Source organism: Monodelphis domestica, chromosome 1 (genome assembly GCF_027887165.1).
Source record: "Monodelphis domestica isolate mMonDom1 chromosome 1, mMonDom1.pri, whole genome shotgun sequence".
NCBI lineage: Eukaryota > Metazoa > Chordata > Mammalia > Didelphimorphia > Didelphidae > Monodelphis > Monodelphis domestica.
Window position 1 is genome coordinate 90,603,566 of NC_077227.1, and position 13,235 is coordinate 90,616,800.

At 35.6% G+C, this 13,235-nt stretch overlaps 1 protein-coding gene across 2 annotated transcripts in view; it reads left to right on the forward strand.

Annotated features, from left to right (window-relative positions):
* Nucleotides 1-13,235, forward strand: part of NSMCE4A (NSE4 homolog A, SMC5-SMC6 complex component) — a 48,149-nt gene that overhangs the window by 28,127 nt on the left and 6,787 nt on the right. For both annotated transcript variants that reach the window (XM_007478867.2, XM_056803161.1), the window contains one exon: nucleotides 10,472-10,571. In XM_007478867.2, coding sequence (XP_007478929.2) covers nucleotides 10,472-10,571 — 100 coding nt within the window. The remainder of the gene's footprint in view (nucleotides 1-10,471; nucleotides 10,572-13,235) is intronic.

Sequence of the window (13,235 nt, forward strand, 5' to 3'; positions counted from 1 at the left end):
TTATTTGGGGAATGGCAGAAGGGTTGATATTCAACAATTTATCTTAGAAATAACATGTTTGGCATGAGTATAGATGAACTTCATAAAGCACTTAAAATTTTTTTTTTCCTATTAACAAGCATGTATTTTCTTTCCCTCCCAACTCTCCCCACCCCAAATGAACAAGAAAAAAAGGAAAACCCTCATAACAAGTATGCATAGTCAAGCAAAGCAAATTCCTGCATTGGCCATGTCCAAAAATGTATGTCTCATTCTGCATCCTGAGTCCGTCACCTCTCTGTCAGGAGGTGGGTAGCATGCTTCATCTTCAGTCCTCTGGAATTGTGATTTGTCATTGCATTGGTCAGAGATCTTGTCTTTTAACTTAAAAAAACAAAACAAAACAAAACAAAAAAAAACCTGTTACTGTATAAGTTGTCCTCCTAGTTTTTCTCATTTCACTGCATCATTTCATAAAGATCCTTCCAATTTTTTTCTGAAACTTTCCATTTTGTAATTTCTTATAAGAATAATTTATATACCATGATTTGTTTAGCTGTCTTTTTTGCTACTACAAAAGAGAGCTATTAAAAATATTTTTATATAGGTAGGTCTTCTAATTTTTTTCATCTCTTTGAGGTATAGAGCATTAATTGTGGTTTTGCTAGATCAGAGAATATGTGTAATTTAATGTTTGGTTTGACTATTTGGTTGTAATTCTGAACTGATTTCCAGAATGGTTAGATCAATTCACTGTTATACCAATAGTATATTATTTTCAACTCCTGCGGCTTGTCATTTTTTTTTTGTGAACTTTGACAATCTGATGGGTATTAAGTAAAATATCAGAGTTATTACTCTGATAGCATTTCTCTAATTATGGTATTTAGAGCACTTATTTTGTAAGATTGCTTAGATTTCTTCCTTTGAAAGTTGCCATTTCACACTTTGACCATTTATCAATTGAGGAATGACTTGTTCTTAGAAATTTGCATCAATTCCTGTTTCTTAGCTTTATATATATCTATTTACATATCTATCTATGTAAATTTAGTATCCACTTACATAGATAAGCTCTATGTAAAGATATCCCCCCCCCCATTTTCATTTTTCTTTTCATTTTAACTGCATTGGCTTTGTTTTGTGCAAAAACTTCTCTAATTTTATAGAATCAAAATTGTCCCTTTTTTTCCCAGCTATTTAGACTGATTGATTTATTTATGTGAGTCCAGATAATTTGTCTGTGATCCCTTTTGTTCATTTTATTGTCTTAAATTTTCTTTATCTGATGTTTGGTTGTAAAGTCTTCCTCTGTTTTATAGATCCTAGAGGTAGTTTCTTTCCTGCTTTTCTAATTCCCTTTCCCAATTTTTCCATTTTCCTTGAGATTCTTGACTTTTTGTACCTCAAGATTAATTTACTAATTTCTGGTTCTAAAGTAGTTCTTTGGTAAGTTTGATGTGGCACTGAATAAATAGACTTATTTAGATAGTATTGTTTTTTCGATGATATTGGCTTAGCATACCTATCCAATTATTTAGCTTTCATTGTATGTTCATGAAGTGTGTTTTGTAATTTATTAATGTAGTTTCTATGTATATCCTAATAGATTACCAAATATTTTATATTTTCTGTAATTATTTTGAATGCATTTTTTTCATTGTATTCCTGCTGGGTTCTATTAGTAATAAACAGGAATGCTGATGATTTATGTGAATTTGTTTCATTGAACTTTCTGGTTGATTCTTCTGGATAAATCATCATATCTCCACAAGTGAGAGTATAGTTCTTCTTGGCTTATGTTCATTGCCTACATTTCTTTTATTGCTGTCATTATAATTTATAACTGTTAAATTTTAGCACTAATAATAGGAATCCTTGCTTTACCTGTGATATTGGAAAAGTATAACTTCTATATATAATTTTACTCTTGGTTTTAAATATATAGATTACTTAGCATATTAGGGAATAGTTCATTTATTCTTATGCTTTCTATATTGTTATATAAAATTGGAAAGCGGTCTGGCAAAATATTAGATATAGACAAATCTCTTACATGACATACTAGAATTTTTAGATTAAAAAAATCTTACTTTTAACATCTTGATTATAATTATGTGGTTTTAATTTAAAAATTTTTTTTTATTAATGAATTTATAGGTAGCATAAGTGGCATTATGGATAGAATACTGGGCCTAAAATCAGGAAGATTTACCTTCCTAAATTTAGATGTGACTTCAGACACTAGCTATGTGACCCAGGGCAAGGCAGTTAACCCTGTTTGCTTCAATTTCCTCATTTTTGAAATGATCTGCAGAAAGAAGTGACAAACCTCTCCAGGCTCTTTGCTAAGTAAACCTCAAATTGGGATTGTGAAGAATTTGAAAAACTGAAGAACAACAAAAATTGTTTGTGGTTTTCTTAATATTTAGCCAGCCCTATAATGCTAATATAAATCTAACCTGATCGTATTATTTAAAATCTAAGACTCTTTTTGACATTTTGTTAATATGCATTAGGAATCTTGGTTTATATCTTTCTTAAGCTTTGCCTTTCCCTGCTTTCGATATTATAGGACTTAAATTAATATCCAGTAATTCCAAGTATTGATTTTATAAGTTTTTTATTAATCACTTGAAGTAGAAGGAATAAAAAAGAAATAGAAGTAAAAAAACTTAATTATTTAACAAAATTAATACCACATGACTAAGTTCTGTTTGACTTGTTTAAAAAAGCCCACTCCACCAAAGCCCTGATAGGAAGACGAGAGTGAGAGGTGAGGCTACACCAAATTTATATCCTCCCTACGCCAACATGTAATGTGAGGAGAGTGGGGTGCTGGGAATTGTAATTTTTAGGGTAACAGATTCTAATTATACATCTCCCTGTGATCCTTTGGGAGACTAGTTTCCCCAATGGGTCCTTTAAACATAACTATCTTATACCTATAAAGATCTTTTAATTAAAGGTGCATGCAATATTGCACTTCCTAAGAGGAAACTATAACAGTTAAAAGATAAGAGGGAAATAGAAGAGGGAGAGAGCAAAACCAATGTTTGCTAAGCACATTGACAAAAAGCCAATTAGGAGGCAGTCCCCTTTGGCATAAGAGTTCACATTCAAAATAAATGCATTCAACCCCCCACAGTTCAATTTCGCTATATTTCAAAGTTCATTCTGGATCTTTTGGTGCAGTGTGTAGTTTCTACAGGCATCTCCATGGCACATTTTTATAAAACTAGAATTTTATGACAGTTATACAATCCCCCCCTGAGGCGGATGTTGACAACATACAGATCACCCAGGGATACATGGCTGAGGTATGTGAATCAGTTGTTAAAAGGAACTCAAAAAACATAAAAAAACCAAATAGAGGAAAAGAAAAAAGTCAATATTAAATAGTATATTAGAATTCTGAGTAGGCAATAATAAGTCTAAAACAGATCTTAGAATCAGGGCCCAATAAAGTGGTTTATGTCCCACATGCCTGGAGGACCATTGCAGCAATATGTACTTACCCAATCAGCAGCCAGGACTACAGCAAATTGTCACACTTATGAAAGACAGAAAAGGGACTAGCTTTTTGTAGCAAATGGGAAATAGCATTCCCTGGTCTGATTTTACCTTTGTTCTCAGGGATAGGGGAGCCAATATTCTAGCTAAATTGAAGTACTTTCAGAATATGACATGGGGAAATCCTGCATCTGATGTTGTCAAACAGCCACTTCCTCAAACTCCAAAATTAAGTCTTCTGTCTTGGTAAAGATTCTCATCAATCCCATTGGGATTGGTTGGTCTCCTTGACCTTGTACTTGTAGTGACTGTGCAGATTAACTTTTGCTTCCTTGGCACTGTTTAATCGCTCTTTTGTGATTCTTTTTCCTGGAATAAGACACAATCATTAATTAAAGTTCCATAATATTTAACCATCAATGGCAGGTTTCCATTGTCTAAAGCTTTGGGGCATGTATTTATATTAGAACAGATGGATATTTTAAACTTAAATTAGTGCAAAATCAAAAAGCCATGAATACTGGTAATATGTGCTTCAAGTACAAAAAATGAGAGAAAACAACTCAAAATATCTCATTGCATATACAAGGAAAAACAATAAAATTTAAAAAATCAAAAATATATAGTTCACAATCAGTGACATAATGTATTTGCCCAACAGCGACAGAATGCAAAAGTTTGTCACCCAAAAATGAGATCCATTTCCTTAACTTGGCCATGATTCAGTGTGAGTGCAAATGATTTTTACCAAGTAACAGCTTTTCAAAACAGTAGAGCAGCTAATGCACATTCAAGAAGTACCAAAATCCCCCAAATCATAAGAACATATTTAAATGACAATCACAAACAGATCCACTATCATTAGGATTCACATAAGTCTATAGCCACTAAAGCTCATGGATACTTGTCACAAGTTCTCCAAATCTAGCAAATCTTTCATCCTTGGCAGAAACATTTTTTTTAAAAGTCTGTTACTGCCATCATTCTAAAATTTGGCAGAAGAGCCCATAAAAAACACAAACTTCTGTATTGCTGATGAAAACCTGTTGCGTCGAAAATGTCACCAAGAATTTAGATCATTCTAGTAAAAGGGTAGAGTAAACTGAAGAATTACAAATATAAAAAACCATTCAGAAGCTACTAGGCTTCATGTGAAATGCTCCCTCTCCCAGGCCATTAAGGGATACCACGCTCCCTAGAAAAAACTACCACCTCCAGATGAACCTCCCTCCTCTGGCATGAGACTGTAACAGCCTTAAAAGGCATGTCTTTATATGTCCAATCCATTGCACTGTGAAGGTGAGGGCTACAATAGTGAAAATCACTTCATATGTCTCATCCATTACATTTTTATAAATGTGGAGGTGGGAAATATAATAGTGCTATAGCACTTCACTTCAGCTACTAAATGGACCCTTTACCTCTTCTTACAAACAACTCAAGAGGTAGGCAAATGATCAGTCACAGATAGTGGTGCTGCTAGATATCTAAAAATCATTTCTGAAGACCCCTTAAAATTAATTTAAATTTTTAGGTCATTAAATTCTCCAAAGATTGTAAGCACTTTGGAGTTCATCCATCATCATCTATATGACAATTAACAAAGGTAAAAAGGCACAAAAAAACCATTTAGGCAACATGTGAACTTGATGGAGCTGGTGACAAACTCAGCATCCATAAGGACCTATGGTTTTGCCATGGAAAAGGGTTTATACAAGTTTTTATGGACTTTATAATTTCTCCAGTCCAGTCATATGGGGAGGTACAAATAAAGATAGTAACAGAACATATAGCTAGTGGCCAAAACATAATAACCAAAGTGATCCATTGTAACAAAATAGTATTAGTTAGGTCAATATGTGAACTTAAACAAAATTAAATCTCAAAACAAATACAATATATGTGATAGAATACAGGCACTGAATTCAAGAGTCATTTTTTTTTCCAATTCTAATGGCCACATTACAGAGACATCTTCACTATTTGGAGGGGAACAAAACTGAATGAGTTAACAATGAAGTCTGAAAAGGCTTAAAAATTGACCTCCAGACTATTTAAGGTTCTTTATCCTCCCCAGTATCATCATTCATCAAGGTTTCTTTGGTTACACCTCTGGGGTTTCCCATACCCTCACCGAGCATAGTGTGGATGAATCCCATATTGGATGTGTTGCAAAGACTAGGCAGGGCAAAATGGCAAGGAGGTTAGGGAGATGAATCTTTCTCCTGAATCTCGGGATTACTCAAGCTAATTGCGAGGACAGGTGCACCTGGGAGTGATAGGAAGAAAAGGTACCCCAAAACTTTGAGGTGTGGGAGCTCTGTAATGCTCTCCCGGAATAGAAGCATATTGAGATAGGCAGAAAACTGGGCTATGCTTGCAATTCTGCTTATTAAATTGGTTGCAAATCTACTTCCTGTTTGGAAGAGTAACCTTCTTTCCCCATCCCCCATGTGTAAAAAACACCAGGGAGCCACTTGCTTCCACTGCCAATATGGACAGGGAGTTAAGAGTGTAGAAGCATCATCTATGGTAAAAGCTCTTTAGGAGGCTGATTGTTACCTAAAAGAAACACCCAGGCTTTGCATTCAGGTCATAGCAATGCAAGGGAAAGAGGGGTTAATACTTTAACAGCAACAGCAATAGGAGGAGGAGGAGCAGCAGCAGCAGCAGTGGAGGCTGCAATGGAGGGCAAGACCACCCAGGCAATAAGGGAAGCAGAAGCCGCAGCAGCAGAAATAGCAGGGGAAAGTAAGGCAGACGGGCCGAGATTCTACTACTTCCTGGAGGAGAGAATTTAAAAAGCCATGGCAGGAGAAATGTGGATTCTTTTCAAACTAATTTACTCAGAGAATTAAGGGTTCTAAACCCCACTTCTGGTTACCATAAATGTAGGACTTAAATTAATATCCAGCAACTCCAAGTATTTTAAAAAGTTTATTAATAATCACTTGAAATAGAAGTAATAAAAGGAAATAGAAGTTTAAAAAACTTAATTATTTAACAAAATTAAAACCATGTAACTAAGTTCTCCTTGCCTATTTAAAAAAGCCTACTCCACCAAAGTCCCGGTAGGAAGAAGAGAGTGAGAAGTGGGGCTATACCAAATTTATATCCTCCCTTTGTCAGCACATAATGTGAGGAGAGTGGGGTATTGGGAATTGTAGTTTTTAGGGTAACAGATTCTAATTACACAATATCAAAGCCAATTTTGGATTGCAGAATTTTAAAATCCTCTTTTTTTTTTCAAAAAAATATCAAAATTGACTATTTGATTGAATTCACTTTTAAATTCTTTTGGTTCTGGGGTTTCTTGCAGGGATTTCACTCATGGCTTTGTTCAATTTGTCTAATACTGGATTATTTAGAGAATATTTCTTCTCTTAATTTGGATACCATTTTTATAAGTTTGTCTGTTGTTACTCAGTTGTTTCACTCATCTGTTAAATCACAGTTATTCTTATTAGTTTTATTGGCACATAATTGAGCAAGAGTTTTTGTGATTTTTTTTGCAACTGTGAATTCTCCTTTTTTATGAAAATTAGTCTTTTTGTGATTTTAAAAAGTCATAAGCTAATTATTTTATTTGATTTTTTTCTTTCAGAAAAAGTTTTATTTCTTTTGCTTCTAATTTTGTTAATCTTTTTCTTCGGTTTCAAATTTTCTGCTTTGGTGTTAAATTGGAGTTTTTGATTTATGATGTGGTTTTTTTTTTAAGCTCCATGTACAGTTCATTGTTTTTATTCTTTTTCTCTTACTTATGAAAGCATTTAAAAATATAAATTTTGCACCAAAGACTATTTTAGCTTCATCTTGGAAGTTTTGGTCTGTTTTTCATTGTTATACTCTTGGATAAGATTTTTCTTGTTTCTATGATTTGCTCTTTGACCCTACAGTTCTTTAAGATCATAATAGAATATCTAGTTGATTGTTATTTTTTTTCTTCAAAGACTATTGAATAAAATTTTATCACATTGTGATAAAGAATGCTTTCAGTATTCCTACTTTTTATTTTTTATTCTTGTGAAGCTTTTGTTCCCTAATACATGGTCAGCTTTTTATTGATTTATTTGTTTGTTTGTTTTTAAGGACCCTTACCTTCCGTCTTGGAGTCAATACTGTATGTTGGCTCCAAGGCAGAAGTGTGGTAAAGGCTAGGCAATGAGGGTTAAGTGACTTGCCCAGGGTCACACAGCCAGGAAGTGTCTGAGGTCAGATTTGAACCTAGGACCTCCCGTCTCTAGGCCTGGCTCTCAATCCACTAAGCTACCCAGCTTCCCCCACATGGTCAGCTTTTTAAAATGCATGACTGAAATGTAAAATCCTTCCTCTTCCCATTTAGCAATCTCCAGATTACTAGAGTCGGGAGATATTAGAGATTATCATTTCTAATTTTCCTCTCATGTGTTTAGATGTTCTTCTTTTTCATACACAAATATATTTAGTATAATATTGGTTCTTTTACCCGTGGTGCTTTTAAACATTATGTTGTTTACTTGGTTTTATTGAGTATTTACAATCCTTTAATTTTTCTCTCTGGTGCAGGAGAACTTAAGTTTTTATTCTCTCTTCCACATGATAGCTCTTCAGATATTTGAAAGTGACTGTCCTGTGTCCATGAAATCTTTTCTTCTTTAGACTTACTTCAATTGTTAATATGTCCTAAATATCTTAGTTGTTCTTTATTAGATATGCTCCCTAGAGATTGACTCTCATACCTATATACAGTACCCCAAATGTGAATTGATCAATACAACATGCAAGTGGTATTTATTAATTCCCTTAAACTAGACACTTCTAATACCAGTGCAGCCTAAGATTGTATTATTTTGAACAGTCATCTCACTTTGATTCATATTGTACTTCTAGCAAATTAAAATCCTTTCATGTCTCCCACATTAACTATTTTGTTATCTGGGGGATGTGATGAACATAGACTTATGGTAAATTGCATCCAACCTGAGCCCTCAGGTGAACAACAGAATTTAATAAGTGGAAATTGAGGGTAGGAGTAGAAAAAACTACTAGACTTAGTTGTTAGAAAACTACTCTTCAGGGGATCTTCAGAACCTGGCATTGAAAATTGGGATGAAAGTCTTATAGAAATGTTCGTTTAGAGGTAGGAGTTTTTAAAAAGTCATTGAGTCCATCCCCATCATTTTATAGGTTGGGGAAACTGAAGCCTCGAAACTTACTGAGTCACATAGCTAGGAGGTATCTGAGAGGATTTGAACCATAATGCTCTCTGATACCAAGTCCATTGTTCTCCAAAGTAGAAGCCATGCTATATGACCTTAAGGGATATATCCTTCTGCTTTCCCTAAGCCAGCCTTGGACTTTTCTTTAACTTATCAGTTTTACTTCCTTCATCCATTTGTGGCTCTATACTGCTTCACTCTGCCATTTCCCATTGCTAACTTCCCTAGTTCTTTGCCCCGGTGTTGGCGCCTTAGAGTAGTCATAACCTAAGTTTCACCCAGTACTTGTAAGGAATTTCCTGTCAAAATTCCACCCTACCACAGTGTCTTTAGCACGCCTTGTTCTCAAGGCAGTAGCAGGCACTTGGCTTGCTCCTCCCTCCAGGAAAATGTTTTGTAAATAAGAGGATACTCTACCCCTTTTCATTTAAGGGGTTACAGTCTGCATTGCATATTATTGTTATCTTATCCCCAAAACTTGGTTCTCTTATGAATTTCCCTTTTGCTGTAGAGGACATCAGCAATCGCTCATGTTCTCAACTGCCATGTCATCTTTAAGTTTTCATTCATTTCCCATATCTGATCAGTTGCCTGATCTTGTCATTTATACCATGTACATATTGCCTCTATCCTTTTCTTTACTCTCATAGGCACTGTTCTAATTCTGACCCTCATCACCTCTTATCTGAGAAATTTCAATGGCTTCTTAAGTAATTCATTAATAACTTCACGTCTCTCCCTTTTCTAGTTCATCCTCCAGATAGCTGTCAAAGTGATTTTTCTAAAGCACAGATGTGACTGTCTCATTCAAGTTCCATTGGCTCCCTATTGGCTCTGAGATAAAATATTATTTTATCTTTAGCATGTCCTTTTATATCTATTATCTTTACATATTTATATGTGCATAATTACATAACACAGTTACTAATATGATAATATATGGGTATACTTTACAAAATAAGCAAATATACACATACTGGGAATTGCCTAAATTTTATTTTATTGTTTCAGTGTATGTTCAAAAAAGTTTGGAAAGTGCTCTACAACATGCTGTCTCTACTTTAAAACAGATTTTACTTATTTTAAGATTTCCTGAGACACTTAGTATAGTGGTTAGATACTAGATTTGGAGTCTGTCAGCCTGAATTAAAATCTTAATTCTGTTGCTTACTGCTTTTATGAGCACAGACAAGTCATTTAAATTATCTTGGTCTGTTTCCTGATCTCTAAAATGTCATAGGTGAGGTTATCTTTAATGTTATTTCTACTTTCTAAATTTGAAATTTTTCTCCTACAATAAAATTCTTCCTTTTAGAAATATAGTCTCAGTAGGGAATGGGATCTCTGTCCTTGTCAGTTCTTGCTTCACTCGTACCTAGTGCTTTATCCCATTTAAAATTCTTCTTCCCCACTTCTCTATCCTTTATCTCCTGCAAAAAATTATTACAAGATCTAGGGACTAGTAATCTGAGGAAGATTTATTAGGGCAAACTTAAAACACTTAAGAGAAACTGAAAATGTATCAAAAGGTATTTTTAGTTGAGTAAAACATTAAAAAAGTAATCCAACTTCTCATTTTAAAGATCAGAAAAGTGAGGTCCAGAGAAGTAAATGGAATTGTCCAAAGTCCCAAAGACAGTTGTCATTCAAACTCAGATCAAAATTTACCCCCAAAGGAAGCACTCTTTGTGATGTACAGGAGTGATGAGCAGGAGTTACCAAATTACTTGGGTAAATTATAGTTTGCTTGAATAGAGATTTTTTTTCTCATTCTCTAATAGGTTTGGTTCATTTAAGACTGATCCTCCTGTGCCAAAGCAACGGAATGAACGTCAGAAAAGAAAAGATAACAAAGAAGAAGAAAGGGCCATGCCTGCAGAGGTTTGCTTCTTGCAGTCATTAACATTTTTATATTTAGATGCGATATTCAGCCATCTTTATAAGTTTAAAGGACATTGTCATATGGGAGTCATGAGATAGGAAAATGGGATGAATTTTTAGAACTGTGCTTTTCCTGTCATTTATCATTTTCATGTTTTGGTTGCTTTTAAAAAAATTTAAGGGAACTGGCTTTCATTCATTTTGGAATTCATTTATCAGTTTCTCTTCTATAAGCATTTTGAGAATTATATTTGTTAACTTTACTTTTTTCTTCTATTAGCAGGGATAATTTTTTAAGCTCTGTTACTAGAAATGGAAACTTTACATTTATTCTTTTTAAACGGAATCTTTATTGTATTTGACAAGTTTATACTTGGATGTCATCCAGACTGCTACTTGGTAAATAAATGCATTTTGCAGCTAGAGAGAGTAAATAAATACAGCATATCATATTTGCAAAGGACTTCAGAGATAATTTAGACTAGCCTATACCTGGATAGGAATTTTCTATATAATATCCCTTAGAAGTGATTATCCAATCCCCATTGAAAACATTTAGTGATAGATTATTGCCTTCTGAAGTCTTATTCCACTTTGGGACAGTTCTAATTATTAAGGAGGTTGTTTTTAATTTTTAATTTTAATTTAACTTTTTAATTATTTTTTATCAAGTTGAAATTTCCCTCTTTGCGCTTTCTACTGGTGGCACTTAGATCTACCCTTTGGAATTAAACATATAAATCTAATCACTTTTCCATTTGATAGCTGTTTCTAACATTTGAAGACAATGATCACATACCATCTAGGTTTTTTCATCTGTAGGCTAAATAAAATAGCCTCAGTATCTTCATGTTATCTCTATATTCTAGGACAGTGATGGCGAGCCTATGGTACAAGTGCCAAAGATGGCACACAGCACTCTCTGGGTACTTGACCTCCCTTTTCCCCACCCCCCACCCCGAGTTCATTACTAATAAGGCAGACTCGGGCAGAATGTCTCTCCTTCCCCCTCTCCACTGTGCCTGATGATATTTTTTCACATCCCCTGCCACTCTGCCCAGGAGCCCAATGGGAACACTCTATAAGGTGGGCAGCTCACAGGCAGCAGAACTGGAGGGGAGCAGAGCTCTCGGGCCACTCCTCTCCCCCTCTCTACACTCACTGAGGACATTCCTCACTTCTGTGATAGTATTATTTGTGTAAGTAAATTAAGCAAATCTGTGACTATTTCTTGTTGTAACTGACTGATATACTCTTGACTTGTGAATAGAGAGAGCTGCTACTAGTATGAGAACACACTTGGGGGTACCTAGTTACAATGGTGGAGATAGAAGTACTTTGAGAGACTGAGAAATACTGCTTGAGATAGAGGGATGCTGAGAGATGCTGCCACAGGGGAATGCTCTGGGGTCTGTCTACTGATCCCTATGTGAAGCTAATGGACCAATCTATTCCCTAACCTTCTCCTCCCTTCACTCCCTCCCTTTTCACCTTCTCCCACCTGCCTCCCTTCCCCTCCCCCTTGTCAGTCTCCTTTCTATGTAACTTAAAGGTGACTGTGAGGTTTAGAGAAACTGCTTTTGTTCTCGTTTCTCAGGTAAAGAGGTTTATTGGAAACAAACAGCATGGGAATTGAGGTGAAGGGGATAGGGGTGTCCCTAATCTATAAGGAGAATTTAGGAGGGTTATGGAAATAGTCAGTCTTGTCACAATTGTGACTCAGGGACAGTTAAAGGGTCCTTCAGTTTGGGACAGAAGCCAACAAGATTGTTCAGGGCTTTTCTCCCTCAGCCAGCCAACAAGAAAGTCTCTCCTTTAGCCTGGCTTTCCTCCAACTTTTGGTCAGTCAAATATCAGAGAGAGAGGGACAGAGTCAGAAGTCCCAGTTTCTCCCCTGGTCAGCTTCAACTCCCAGAGCCAGAGACAGAATCAGTTCCTCCTTTGGTCAGAAAGCCCAAAGCCAAGCCCACCCCACAAGGGTCCTTCAGCCAGCCTCAATTGCCTCTCTTCCTGGGATCATTCCATTTGGAACCTTCTTTTTGATTGACAGACAGGTCCCCAGACTTGTTTTTTGCATCTTGGCTTGTCCTGCAAAACCTCTCTCCCAGTCTCTATCACACTTCCCTGGCCCTTCCACTCAGCAGCCCAATGGGAGTGCTTTCTCCCTTCCCTCTGTGGGTGGGTGTAGAAGTTGGCATACCCAGCATGTTGGGGAGGGACTGGCACAGCACTTAGTCTGGGAGGTGGAATGGGGATGGGGCCCAGTACTCCATCTCTAAAATGTTTGTCATCAACTGTTCTAGAGTTTCCTGTCCACACATCAAATTAGTTGTCCCTCTAGTGTATGTCTTTTTATCAGTATTTCTAAAATGTGGTGTGAAATCTAGAGCTGATACATAAGATGTGTTCTTATCAGGGCAGCATAAAATAAAATTACCATCTCTCCTTTTGTACATAATACTCCTGTTAATGAAACTTAGGATCCCATTAGTTTTTTTGACTTCCATGTCACAATACTGTTTCAACTTGAGTTGGTGATTTACTAAAAACCCTCATGTCTCCCATATGAATAAGCATATATGTGGCTCAACTTGTTTTGGGTAGTACCTTTCTCTATAATTATGATGATGAGAATTCATGCTTGTTAACTTGCTTGTAATTTCC